At 42.9% G+C, this 14625-nt stretch overlaps 1 protein-coding gene across 2 annotated transcripts in view; it reads left to right on the forward strand.

Moving 5' to 3' along the window:
• The window catches only part of MYO3B (myosin IIIB), a 460851-nt gene that overhangs the window by 311360 nt on the left and 134866 nt on the right, over positions 1–14625 (forward strand). Inside the window, exons 27-28 of one of the 2 annotated variants that reach the window (XM_063712864.1) lie at positions 62–142; positions 12823–12924. In XM_063712864.1, coding sequence (XP_063568934.1) covers positions 62–142; positions 12823–12924 — 183 coding nt within the window. The remainder of the gene's footprint in view (positions 1–61; positions 143–12822; positions 12925–14625) is intronic. The other variant, XM_063712865.1, reaches the window with a different exon arrangement.

Below are 14625 nucleotides of genomic sequence, written 5' to 3' on the forward strand. Positions count from 1 at the left end.
TCAATTCTCTGGCACGTTCTTAAATTAATGTCATTCCTAGCACATGGTTTTATATTTTTAGCCTGGAGAGGATATGATGCTCGGAGGAAATTTAAGAAAATAAGCAACAGAAGAAATGAGTCTGCTGCTCATAATCAAGCAGGTAATTAAAACATCATTTTCACAGTGTCCACTTGAAAATATTCTGTGACTAACTTCCTGTGAATGTAGAAAAGCTGAAAGGTGAATAATTCAGGAGCACTGGAATGAGTCAAGAGTTCTGGGAGACAGGAGTCCTAGTGTTCCGACCCTCCTTGTGTGATAACTATGATGCTAACAGTGAGCATGAGCATTTGCTGTTTGCCACACTTGGCTAAGGATGCTCTGACTGGGTTCTCTTGTATACCTGACATTATAGAGGAGGAAATTGAGGCACTGAGAAGTGAAGGGACTTGTCCACCATCACACAGTTCATCAGTTGCAGAGCCAGCATTTGAACACAGGCCGTTTGGATAGAGTCAGCATCGCATACTGCCACCTGAACAAAACCCTTTCCCTCTCGGAGTCACGAGTCCTTCATCTGTTAAATGAGATCGCTGGTTAAAAAGGTCCAGAAGGTGCCTTCCCATTTTGGAATTCTCTAATTATATGCAAGACCTGTTTCTTAGCATCACAGAGGAGGAATCACTCAGGGAGTTTCCCAGCAAACTGAGTTTCCCAAACCCAGGCTTATATGTGGCTACCATGGTCCTCTGGGCCCCATGGCATGAGCACACGGTGGCTGTTATGGCTCAGCTTACTGTTGGCAGCCTGAGAGGTGTAAGCTCTGGTTTCTGACTCATCCGTCCCCTCTCTGGCTCTTCAGTCACTCTGCTCTTCTGCAAATGGCAGTGTCCACTGTGGGTGCCAGGCTGGGCTCCTTCCCTCGTTTGAAACTGCATATTCCTACTCGAGGCTCTGGAAGAAACAGGCCCCTGAGCTCCAGGAGCCACAAGAAATTAGAGACAGAATGAGAGAAATAGCCAGGCTGGTAGACTCAGCAGCAGAGAGAGAGAGAGGATTTCACATACAGCTGAGCTTGAAGTAAACTCTTACATAAAACAGCTGCAACCTTTTCAAAGAGGTCCCTGCCCAGAACCTGGCTCCAAGTAAACTTCTCAGAACTCTTAGACCACTGTAGAAGCCTGATGTCTTCATTCAAAACTAAAATAGTTGGGAGGAAAGGGTGCTATTAAAATGCAAATGTTAACTTTTAACACCATCCCCTAGGAATTCTAAGCTCTACAACTTCAAAGCCCCAGGAAGAGGGATGCAATTCTTGTTACAGCTTAAGAGAGAACTTAAAGTGCATCGTTTGTTCCCTACTTGCCTGCCTCCCAACACACACACACACACACACACACACATGATCTCTCATTAAAAGAGGGTACCAAACTGATTTCTGATCTTGCAGTTTGGTACAAAGCCCAACATGTGTTTTAAAATTTAAACTTGCTTGAGCTTATTTATTGTTGATCCACTGAGTTCAGTATATAGGAATCATAAATCCAATTTTCCCTAAGTGAAAATCATCTTTAGAGTGCTCTCTGTTTTGCACTCTGTTAATGCCAAGTGAATACTGCTGTAAAACAGAAATGGGTCTGCTTCATCATCATGCTATCAGGATAGTAATAATTGTAACTTTTCAGTGGAGCACCTATGGGGAAGCTACCGTGGAAGGATAATGTTGCTCAGCGGAACTTTAAAAAACATATTTCTTTAAGGGTGTCTCCCTTTTTTTTTTTTTTTTTTTTTTTTTTTTTAGCCTTACAAGCACCCAGGAGAACTTTAGAAAACACATTTCTTTAAGGGCGCCTTCCTTTTTCTTTAGTCTTGCAAGCACCTCCCCTTTCTTAGCCTTGCAGCCAAAGTGTTCTTGCCTATCAAGTGATGTTGGGAACTTCCATTAACAGAGTCTGCAGCAGCTTAGATGGGCATGAAGGTGGCACCAACACCACCTCTGCCCTCTTAGAAGTAGTGTGGCAGCCAGAACAAAGGCAGACAGCATCTGCCCTTTGGCCAACACCATGGACAGGAATTGTTGTGCTGGTTTTTGTTGGTGGTAAAGATGCACGAATAGGGTAGCAATCTTTGCAATTTTATGGGCAGTTTACTTTTACTTGGGAATATTTTCCTTATCTTTAGATTTGAAGGCATAATTGCATGTATCTAAGAAGTAAAGCAACTCATTCTGACTTTTCTGTTTGGGGTTGTGATCTTCTCCAAACATAATCTCATTACAAGCCTCTCTTCGTCCCACTAGGACATTTCCGAGTAGAACCAGACCCAGATACAGCAGCTCCCTGCTTTAGGAGCCTGCAGGAAGTGGCTTAGGGATGTTATCATAGCACAACCATTTCCGGTTGTTTTCTAAGGTTATTCTCTAATTTATCATTTTTTCAACAAATCGTTTCATTTGAAATTTAGATTCTGTGGAATGCATTTGTATTTCTAGTTCTGGCCCATAGTATTTTCTTAAGTGGTGTTGCTAAGATATGTTATATATTTTTAAAAGAGCAGCCCTTGAAATTTAGGAAGCATTTGGCCTACATGTTGCTACAGAGCAGCGCATATTGAAATTTGTTTTCCTTTCATCTCCTTCCCAATAAAAGCAGCCGTGCGGCTTATCCCTTTAGCTTCCTCAGAACTTCCTTTCAGAATTCCCGATCTATTACGGCACATTCACATACCAGAAACAAGATGCCTTTTCATGCTGTCAACCTTTTTCATCTGAAATGTAAATTAATTCTTGCTGGTATGCCTTGACAGAGATCAAAGTCAGGGTATTAACCTTCCCAGGCTTTCTCCTCATAAGGACTGGGCGGCCACCATTAGGAACTCTGTGTCCTTGTTATCGGGCCCTCCTCCAGGCAGCCCTCAGTCTAGGAGCCACCATTTCAAAGGCTCAGAGTCCTTGGTAAATGTCCTCATCATTACTTTAAACTGGGTGAGACATAATCTGCCTGGCTAATTATTGCTCATTTTTAATTGTGGGCCCTTCATTCAGATTCCAGGAGCAGGTTTCAGTGGTTCTGACAGCCAGTGGTCTTGGTGTGATCGAGGGAGGGACAGGGCTTCAGATTGGAAACCTCTCCCCCAACTCAGTGGGTCATTTCTTGCCTGTCAGTCTTTGAGGTAGGCCACATTTGCATTTTCAAAATAAACAGATGCCTTTCAAATACATGAGCTGGTGGTCTAGAGATCTCTGTGGGCCCAAACAGTTCACCAGCCAGTAATCAAATGCTGGAAGAGAAAACAAACGGAAAAAAAATACCCTGGGTACACAAGGATACATTTCCTATGTGTATAACACTGCACAGTCAATAAAGGGCCTTTATGAGATGTAGGGAGGAGAGGGGAGAGGGGAGAGGAAGAGAAAGTAAAGGAGCCTGAGCAAAGGTATCATCCATCAGTTTCTTTTCTGAGGGGTTGGGGGAGGTAGGAAGCAACTCTGACTATCACCTTGGCAAGAAGTGGCACGTTTCATTGTTTTTTATATTGGTTAATTCTGACAATGGGTTCTTGCCACAGGAAAACACATTCCTTTAAATGCCAAATAATTAAAATACATACTTTGTTAAAATCTGAAAAAAACTGTACATATTAGTGTTCAAATAGATGGTGTATTCTAAGTAAAAGCTAACAGTGACCTTGATTCCATTGCTAATCTACTATATTTTTAAATTACCTTATGTTTCAGAAATTGGACCTAACTACATTTATTCAACCAAAAAAAGCTTACATTCCTCAGTGAAAATTATCAAAACAAACAAACTGCAGGGAACTTTATTAAACACCTACATGTAGTGTCTCATTCATTAATTTTTCTAAAGCACTGGCTTTAAAACTGCCCCTCTAATTCAGGATATGTGTTTTAGATGAGAGCAAAGTTGCGGTCCTCCCTGTCTCAAAGGAGAAATGCCCTTTGAATAGGTGACAGTGGAGCCCTAGGGGCTGGAAGCATCTCCCAGGAGGAGTGGTCTTCCAGCACCTCACTGCTTCTCCCCCCACACACACAGAGGAGTCGGAAGAGCCACTAGTTTACAGGACATTTTCATCTAATTGCTTCAGTGCTGTGGAAATTGCTATTTTCTCTTTCTCTCTGTTGTTGGATCAGCTTCCTACATACTCCCCGCCTTGGCCCTGCCAACAACACAGATGTTATCAGAAGATAACAATAGCTGTAACAGTGACGGCCATTTCTCCTCTGATGCTCTTTGGGGAGAGTGCTTTTCCCAGCATCAGCAGGGACTCTGACAAGGCTGGCAGGGTGCCTTCCTTGAGCCTGTGAACAGGCATTTTAAGCCACTGCAGCTGGGAACCACTGGGCACATCATGTGATGCGTGCAGAGCAGAGTTGCTTTAAATGCTGCTACCAGAAGAGAAAGCAAACATCGTATCCAGACAGCCTGACCCTACTTTGTAATAGAACCAAGTTTTTGGTGTATAAAACTGCCTGAACTTTTAAACTCTTTCAGTGCAAGGTTTTCTCCTAGCCGTTTCAAAAGGCTGTTTAAAAGGCTGTTTCCTTTAGCATCGTCAGTGGGTTGGCAATGATTAGGTGGTTGTAATTTCCTAGAACTAAATTTCCCGATATATCCCTACATGTGCAGGACAACTATATTTAAACTGGGATATTTCTTTCATTCACTTACTTAACTACTATCTGTTAAGCACCTACTTTATGCTAGGGCTCCCGTGGTAAGACAATGAGATTTAATTTGGGGCTTCAAATTCTCCAACTCCAATACAGAGCACTCTAAAATATGCTTTCCCTCAAAGGAATGCTGTTTGAATAAATCAAGTACTCTGTATTTTGCCAACACTCATTGGAAAGGAGCTCTGTAAAATCTAAAACAATACAAAGAGTACAAGTTATTATAAAACACAGCCAAGGGTATGCATTGAAATGACCCATGCTTCTTGAAGGTAAAAATGACTGTAGTAGATATTTTTCATCCTGCTAAAGCTGTACATAAGTAGATTGTGGATCCCAAGCCAAACAAGAGGGGGACTGTAAGTAAATGCACCATTGAGAGAAAAGGTCCATTTTGAACAAACAGAAGGAAAACAAGCATGCCCTCTGTCACACTTTTCTGTGTCTCTATTTGTAGTTCTACCTCTATTTCACTTTTTCTTCACTCATTTCATTTCTATTTCTTAGATCCCTGGTCATTTCACACAAAAGCTTAATTCCTCAAACTGACATTCTTTATCAGAGGAAGCACAGGTGTGAGAGAAGACAAGATCCAAACTCTTCTTGGCCATAGGGCAGGAGGCAGCTTCTTCTCTTTTCCTGGTGTTTTCCATATCCACATATCCACAGAATAGCAATGAAACATCTGGGGGAAATAATTTACCTGGTGCACCTGAGCTTGAGATGCACTGTGAACTGCAAACTAGCCCTCCCCATCCCCCTACCCCCCCATCTTCTAAACCTTTGTTTAATACAAGACAGGATGCCCTTCAGTCCTAGGCGAGGGATCCTGCTCACTTCACTCTCATGCTATCTTGGTTTCCCTAGCTCTCCCATACTTGAGAAAGTGGGGCTTTGTTTCTTCTTTTTCTTTTTTTTTTTTGAGATGGAGTCTCGCTCTGTCACCCAGGCTGGGGTGCAATGGCGCGTTCTTGGCTTACTGCAATCTCCCCTTCCCGAGTTCAAGGGATTCTCCTGCCTCAGCCTCCCGAGTAGCTAGGATTACAGACATACACCACCACACCCAGCTCTTTTATTAGTAGAGATGGGGTTTCACCATGTTGGTCAGGCTGGTCTCGAACTCCTGACCTCAAGTGATCCACACCCCTCAGCCTCCCAAAGTGCTGGGATTACAGGTGTGAGCTACTGTGCCTGGCCTGGGGCTGATTTCTGACAGCTGCAGGCTTAACATATCTTGTAGGGGAAAATGTCTAGGGGGCAAGCATTGTGGTTTACTTTAGGAAAACATACCTTGTCTGTGACAAGGCTTAGAGCAAGTGGTGTAGTACAGAGAGAGGATGGCCTGTGGCTTCGAGGTTTCTGACAAGAAATGAGCTCTGCCAAATCTCTCTTTGGCACAAACCATAGAATTTTTGTCATGGCATAGCTTGGAATGCACAGGAATCTCCTTTGCTATGGAATAAAATTATTGCCCATGCTAGGATTAAATAAGCCAGAGGGCAGAATACCGTTTACCTAATGCACAGAGAGGAAGCTGCAAAGTCATTGTGGGCTGGAGGTCCACTCGTGCCCAACATCGTACTGGCATGGCACAAGTATGCTTAAGATGAAACTTTTGTGCAACAGTAGGTACCCCTAGGACTCGATATTATAACTTCGGAGGATGCCAGTGGTTAGAGCCTACAATCTGGAATCAGTTTTCTCCATTATGAACCTTGTTTAGCATTCCAGACTCGGCCGCAAAGAAGTGGTGCCTGAAAAGGTATCTTTGCCACCTCAACACGGAATGAAACAACATTATTATGATCAATTACATACTCGAGTTGTCTTTACGTCTTTAAAAAAATTTCATGTAGAATCGTAAAATACGTTATCACATTTTATAACTTTTATTAGTTGTTTAGACTGTAACTACACAATAGTAAAGAAACATTTAGGGGAAAGCTAACTGGGCTATGGCAAGAATGATCATGCTATTTTTCTTCAAAAGACTCTTGGAAATAGAAAGGCAGACTTTGTTTTACCTCTTAACAGAGGAACCAGGAGCACAGAGAGTTAAATAAGTTGTGTCTCCCCTTATGTGTTCTGCAAGTTTAAACACTGGTTTCAGAGCCCTCTTCAGAGCCTTCACTCGGTGCTCTTTCCAGTAGACCATGCCCTGCCATTGGTTTCCATCTTGAATATGACACATTAGACATAAGGTACCAGTCAAAGCTTTGGAAAGAGTTAAAATACTGTCCTAGGCATGTGGAGTTTAGAGTCAAACAATGAAAGTTAAATGATGGCTATGCTGCCATTTGCCATGTAGTTTGGGGAAAGTTCCTTAACTGCTGAGCCTTAGATTCCTCAGCTGTAAAATGGGACTCATTAAGGCCTAATCCTCAGGACTGCTATGAAAATGATAGCAGGTAATATATGCAAAGCATCCTGCACAGTACCTGGCACATGGTACGTATTCACTAAATGAAATGTTACTTCCCTCTCTGTACTCCCTTCCTAAATGTGAACTTCACTGGGGGCGGGGGTGGGAAAAGTCTGTGAAATACTCTTCTATGGAGGACATAATAATGCTGTAACTTCAGGCTGGGCACAGTGGCTCAAGCATATAATCCCAGCACTTTGGGAGGCCGAGGTGGGTGGATCACTTGAGGTCAGGAGTTTGAGACCAGCCTGGCCAATATGGCAAAATCCCATCTCTACTAAAAACACAAAAATTAGCTGGACATGGTGGCGCACGCCTGTAATCCCAGGTACTTGGGAGGCTGAGCGGGGAGGATTGCATGAACCCAGGAGGCAGAGGTTGCAGTGAGCCAAGATCGCACCACTGCACTCCAATCTGGGTGACACGGTGAGACCCCGTCTCAAAAAACAAAAACAAAATGCTGTAACTTCAAAAAGATGAAACAATTTCTTTCATTTCTGGAGAAAAATAGTACCTGTCAAATCTCAAATTCGATTACAGTAAAATCTTCATAAAAAGAATTTTCCAAGTCTTAACTTACGTCTTATTTATTTGACAGGGAAAAAATAGAATACAACAATAACATGTAAGAGATTTCAAGTGGTTTTGTTTTTGTTTTTTTGCGAAGAGCTGTGCTCCATTCATGCTGAAACCTTGATTCGTTTGTGTATATAAAATTTTCAGGAACCTCAAAGTTGTTAAGACTTAGGTGTGCTCCTGACATCATTTGTCCCCCTCACTAGTTTGAGGCCCTTTTGCAACTTGTTCTGAAAGATAGCAAGTTCCCTTGTCACCCTGCTTCTGTAAAGCCAGAAATTCTAAAATCTAGGAGCTAAATATCACCCAGATTTGTTGCCTTCTGGTGTGGAAAGCAAGTTGCCTTTCAGATGTCTGAAGAGTTGGAAGATCTTGGTGTACCTATCATGTTTAACCCACAGTGACGGGTGATTGGCAGCCTAACAGCTGAACGACAGCCGTTTGGCCAGGAGTTCAAACCTCAACACGATGAGCCATAGCAGGATCACGGTTTGATTTGCTGTGGCCATGAAGTCTGAATCACCAAATACAGAAGCAGAGGCAAGGGTGACAGCTGGTAGCCATTCTCGTCAATAAAGTTGTGACGGTTGAGATGTACAAGTAACTAGAGCCTGCTAATTTCATAGACTTTGAGCCAAGTGCTTAGTGTCAAAACCAGCTATGGTCAATGATGCAAATGGTTGTGAAAAGTCCCTCATCAACAGCAAGGCTCTCCCCATCAGACTCTTTCCTCTGATGGATTAGAAGCAAATCTATTACTGCTTTCTAGGAATAGATCCAGTTTGAAGAAAAGGAGGCCTTATTTTTTAAAATTCTAGTAAATTCTTAAAAGTCTATTAAGTATAATTTACATACAGTAAAATTCAGTTTGAGAAAACTAGATCCCCTCCATAATCAAGAAAAAGAACATTTCCAAAAAGTTCCCTTATGCCCTTCTTGACATCCACCCCCCCTCACCCTCAGCCCCTGATAACCACTAATGGGTTTTCTGTCCTATAGTCTTACCTCTTCCAGAGTCTTGTCCTTATAGTCTTGACTCTGTAAATGGAGTCATACAGTGTGAAACTTTTGAGTCTGGCTTTTTTCACTTAGCATAATGCTTCTGAGATTCATCTGCATGTTGCGTTTTTTAGTAGTTCATTTATTTTCATTGCTGAGCAGAATTTCAGTGTATGGATGTACCACAATTTTATTCATTTACCAGCTGAAGGACAATTGGATTGTTTCCTGTTCTTGGTGATTATGAATAAAGCTGCTATAAACATTTAGAGCATTTTCCCTTTTTTTTTTTTTTTTTTTGAGATGGAGTCTCACTCTGTTGCCTAGGCTGGAGTGCAGTGGTGCCATCTCAGCTCACTGCAAACTCCACCTCCCAGGTTCATGCCATTCTCCTGCCTCAGCCTCCCAAGTAGCTCGGACTACAGGTGCCCGCCACCACTCCTAGCTAATTTTTTTTTTTTGTATTTTTAGTAGAGACGGGGTTTCACCGTGTTAGCCAAGATGGTCTCGATCTCCTGACCTCGTGATCCGCCTGCCTCGGCCTCCCAAAGTGCTAGGATTACAGGCGTGAGCCACCGCGCCCAGCCTTAGAGCATTTTCCTTTTAAGGAAAATGTATAGTAAAGTAAATAACTTTGCTTCACAGGAAACCAGAACTGTAGGAGCAGGAATGATCCTAGAGGTGGAGGAAGTTGTTTTCTTTTTGATTAGCTGACAGGTATAGTTATTTTATACTTTTGCATAGCAATTTATAGTCTATTCAAAGCACTTTCACACACCTTACTTCCCGTAATTATCACTATAGTAACCCTGAGAAGTAGGCTAGGAATCTTGCTTCATTTTACAGATAGAAGCTAGGAAATCTCCTATAATCCAGACTTCCTAATCCTTATTTGCTGTCGTTCCTTCTGAACATTTTCTCAACATCCTGTCTGTGCAGAACAGTCTGCTAGATTCTTTTGGGGTACCCACAAAATTTTTTTTTCCCATCAAGACGGAGCAGTCTTACATGGAATCAAACTGACCACTCTGGCCCAGGCTTGAAAGGAATACAAAACTGGGCCACTTAACACAGCCACAAGAAGCAAACAGTCTATGAAGCTACCAGAAGCAGGCAGGACATAAATTTTAAGAAAGAAATCCTGAAGCTGGTGGGAGTCAGAAGAGAATGGATTGACGGTCCCTAGATGATCAGCAGGAAGGGGAATTCCCCAGACAATGCTGTTCCAGGACAAGCAAGAAACTGATTTCTAGGATAATGGAAAACTTCCCTCCCTGGCTTCCAGGTTGGGGAAAACAGTTACCAGGGAAGATTTTCTTTGAACTCAGTCAAAGTTTAACTGGGATAATGACTGGAATTAAGTACTGGATAATCAAAGTGGAAAATGCTTTCAGAGGCCTGAAATTACTAGACTTGTTTTGTGTGGTAGAGATGGAGGCCAGGATTTCTTATAGGGCTGTAGAAAAAAAAATGTGTCAATGAGATTCTATTCTTTAAGAATCCAACTTTCTTGGTGCTGCTTTTGGTGGCATTTGCCTGTCAGACCTCCCACAAGTTGGCCTCTTTATCCTTTATATTCTGATAAGATGGCTGATGACCAGCTGTCAGTCCAAGCCAGAAACCACACTGGCTCCTTGTAAAATCTGCCAGCAGCGGTTAGGAGGGGAAGCCTGGGCTTTTGTGCCTCATCCGTATACGCCTTCTCTGCCAGATACAGTGGGTGCCGTTTGCCAGGCCCGTTATGAGGGCAGGAACGTTTACCCAGCCTAGATCACCAACCAGGAAACCTACCAGGACAGTGTCTCTGCTGAAACAATGCCTGATCTGTCCTTTGGGTGGGTCACTAAATGCCAGGCCAGGCCAGAGCCTCTTTCTGCAGCAGCTAGTCTGTGGGACCATTAGAGGCCCAAGCACATGAAAGAATGTAACAAAGGTCTGATTTTTTTACTTTCATTTATAAAGGGGAAAAAAAAGGAGAATAGGGATTATTATTTTTAAATGTTTAAATAAATGACTTGCATCATGTAATATTTAGGAGTTCAGACTTTAGGAAAAAATTTTGTGCTTGGGTTCAAATCCTGGCTCTGCCAGTCTACAGCTGTGTGACTTTGGGCAAGTCATTTAACCTCCCCTTGTCTCAATTTCCTCAGCTATAAAATGGGAATAATGTAGTCGCTCTCTTTTACGGTTACTATGAGGATTAAATGAGTTAATGTTTGTAAAGGGCTGAGAACAATGCATGGAACATAATAATCCATATGTGTGATAATTGTTAAATAAAAATAATGGAGCTTTTCTTCCCACCCAATTTTTCCCCGCACCCCCCAGCCAAATCAAGCTGAAAGTACATACCTTTCAGCTTGATCTTTTCCTTCTCTTTCTTCGAATTTCAGTGCTTAACATCTGTCATGCCACTCCCCAACCCCAAAATTAGATTCCTAGGGCTGCCATAACAAATTACCACAAACTGTGTAGCTGAAAACAGCAGAAACTTATTCTGTCACAGTTCTGGAGGCTAGACATCCATCAAGGTGTCAGCAACATTGGTTTCTACTGGAGGTTCTGACGGAAAGTCTGTTCCAAGTCTCTCTCCAGTCTCCTGTTGGTTCCTGGCAATCCTTGGCCTTCCTTGGTTTGTAGACCCATCACTCCACTCTCAGTTTCCATTGTCATATGCATTCTCACTGAGTCTCTCTGTGTCTTCACATGGCCTGTTTATGAGGACACCAGTCATTGGCTTCAGGACCCACCTTCATCCAGTATGACCTCATTTTTAATTAACTACATCTGCGAAAACCCTGTTTCCAACTAAAGTCACATTCTGAGGTTCTGAATGGACATGAATTTTGGGATATCACTAGTCAAACTGACACATCCCCTTAAAAGTTTCAGGTGCTTTCATATCTTTAATCTCTTTTTATTCTTACTTTGTGTATTAGAATGTGAGCTCCTTGGAGGAAGGGCCTGTGTCTCTTTAATTTACTTTGAGGCAGCTAGAAATGTTTACTTGGCCACTTGAAAGGAATGGAGAGACAAGGGTGACACCAAGCTGGGTGTGGAAAGGTGATACCTGAGATGGAGGAGTCAACCAGAAGGAGGCAGAAAGACAGGATTTTAAAAAATCACATCTGAGCAAATAATAAAGGAGAAAGATCAGGGATACCAAATATTCTAATATGGTATATTTGGAAGCACTGCTGCCAGAAATAGAAATAGCCAAAGCCAGAAGGAAGGTGCAGGAAGTGAGAACAAGGTCTAGGTAAGAGGCCAGGAAAAAAGGAGATGGGGACAGAGTTATTGCCTTGGGGCAGGAACCAGAAAAAATCTCCTCCATGAGGAGGGGGACTCCTGCTGCCAGTGTAGTTTCTGTCTAAAGTCAGGAGATCCAGTGGAAAGAACCTGCCTTCTCCAGATATCTGAGGTAAAAGATGTTGGAACATCTTCAGCCCCTCGTGACCTTGAGGTCATGGAGAATGGAAGAAGAGATGTGACAGCTGGGAAAATCCCTGGTAGAGCCATTATGTTGTGGAATCCAACAGGAAGTAAGCTGACTAGACAATGAGAAGCTGCAATGTGATATTCCTCAAGTGAATAGAGTATGTAGTCCATCTTCTCCCTGACAGCATAATAAAGATCTATGATCAGGGCTGCAAGACCATAGGAAGGGAGGGGCACTTCCAAGAGGCAGAGATGTGGAGGAGAAAAAGGAGCAGCTTCCTGGGAGAGAGCTCACCCTTCTGTTTACTTCCCTGGTAGTGGCAACTGAAAGACAGCAGGAAAGCTATCCAGTGATCAAACCAAGAGTCCTAGCCTGGTGCACTGATGACCTGTGTTTGTCACTGAGTTTCCCTGTTTGACTAATGTGATCAGTGGCACAGTTTCCCCAAATTACCCAATGTCATCCAGCTAGTAGAGAATCTAGCCAGAACAATTATTAATTCTCCTGTTTCCTACTATTGTGCCCTTTCTCAACTACACTGTATTAAATCTTAAAAATAAGCACCAAGTCCATAAGTGAGATTAGTCACCTTGGTGCCTTGAACCATAAGAAAAGTGTGGATTTTCCTGGCTAGCTTGTATCACCCAGTTTGGTAATTCATCTAGGTGTGGGAGCATAACTTTGAGAAAGTCCTTTTGTTTCATTCCACAGGGGACACTTCAAACCAAAGCAGTGGGCCACATTCCCCCGTCGCAGCGGCTACCAGGGGAAGTGCCAAGGTTCAAGACTGCAGCGAGCCTGCTGACCATAAAGGTAGAGTCTTTCGAGGTTTAGAATGGGTGTTCTAAATTCAGGGCATTCCAGAGAAGGTTCCAAAGCTGGAAGTGATCACCTCTTATATAAGAACCTTCTGTCCACCACTCCTTCTTTTTTCTATAGGTGACAGCCGATTAAATTTAAGGCCAATCTTGCAGAGGATTCTGAAAGGTGATTTCATAGAAGGGAATAGAATAGACAGGGATAAGCTCAGTTCCTCGAGCTGGCTCTCCACCTCCTTCCATGTTCCCTGGGACACTGGTCTCGTTGCAGCTCTCCTTACCAATGGCTTCGCCTTAACCCATCCTCTTGAGGCAGACTCTGACATGTTTGTATCAGATTTACCTTAAGACTGAGGAAAGTTTAGTGTCTCGGGAAGATCTTTCTATGATCCAGAACCTGGTATATAGATCTCAGACTAATTGAGAACATTCATGGAAGGAAAGAGTACTGTGGACAAGAAGTGGAAACGTGGGTTTCTGGTCTCAGTTCTCCACCAGTTAATATCCCTAAGCTCCAGTCATGGTAACATGAGAGAATTGGACTAAATCATGGTTTTCAAACATTTTAAAAATATTGCAGTCTCACCCTTTTGAATTTTGAAGGTACCTGGACTTCTGCTTGAGAGGCTGTGATTTTTGAAGTATGGTCTTTAATGCCAGCACCTGCATTTGATGGAAAGTGAAGATTTTGTGGTAGAATTTACAGTTACAGTTTATCTGCCAGCCCAAGTGCCACTGCCCAGTGTGTAGGCAGAGAGGGTCTGGGTAGTTCAGACTCCTTTAGTATCTCTCACTCAGTCTGTTTCAAGGAAATACTGAACTGGAACTTTACCTTGGGGCAAGGAGGTTAGGAAGTAGGAGAAAAAGAGAAGTAGCAGGATCCAGGAGAACATCAGTGTTTCTTGAACTTGAGGAGACTTGGGGATGGAGACAATGAGAAAGTTTTCATTTTCAAAAGAAAGGTGTCTGGCTATTACTGACTGAGGATGCAGACCACTGTTTCCCCCTAGAAATCACAAATAGGAGATCCTCCAGTATAGGAAGTCACAAATAGGAGATCCTCCAAAGATGTGTTATGCTTGGCCAGGCACAGTGCTTTTTAAAAAACTTTGAACCTGAATGTCTTTAAGTGGGGTGTGAATTCTCTGGTTCATCACAAACCCCATGATTCCCCATCCTCTTTGCCTGATACTTCACACATTGATATGTCTTCCTATATGGCCCCGAAGGCATTTGCAACACCTCCTAATGGTGTTCTTGGTGGGTTGGTTTGTTTGTTTGTTTGTTTGTTTTCTGACAGGCAGATGCTTTTCCATCTTACTTCAAAACAGTCTGATAGAGACAGGCGCAGTGGCTCATGCCTGTAATCCCAGCACTTTAGGAGGCTGAGGCAGGTGGATCACCTGAGGTTGGGAGTTCGAGACCAGCCTGACCAACATGGAGAAACCCCGTCTCTACTAAAAGTAGAAAAAATTAGCTGGGCGTGGTGGCGCATGCCTGTAATCCCAGCTACTTGGGAGGCTGAGGCAGGAGAATTGCTTGAACCTAGGAGGCGGAGGTTGCAGTGAGCCGAGATCGAGTCATTGCACTCCAGTCTGGGCAACAAGAGCGAAACTCCATCTCAAAAAAAAAAAAAAAAAAAAGTCTGATAAAGACTTGACACTTGACTAATTTTTCTCCTTGAAAAATATGAATG

Source organism: Pongo abelii, chromosome 11, assembly GCF_028885655.2.
Source record: "Pongo abelii isolate AG06213 chromosome 11, NHGRI_mPonAbe1-v2.0_pri, whole genome shotgun sequence".
Lineage (NCBI taxonomy): Eukaryota > Metazoa > Chordata > Mammalia > Primates > Hominidae > Pongo > Pongo abelii.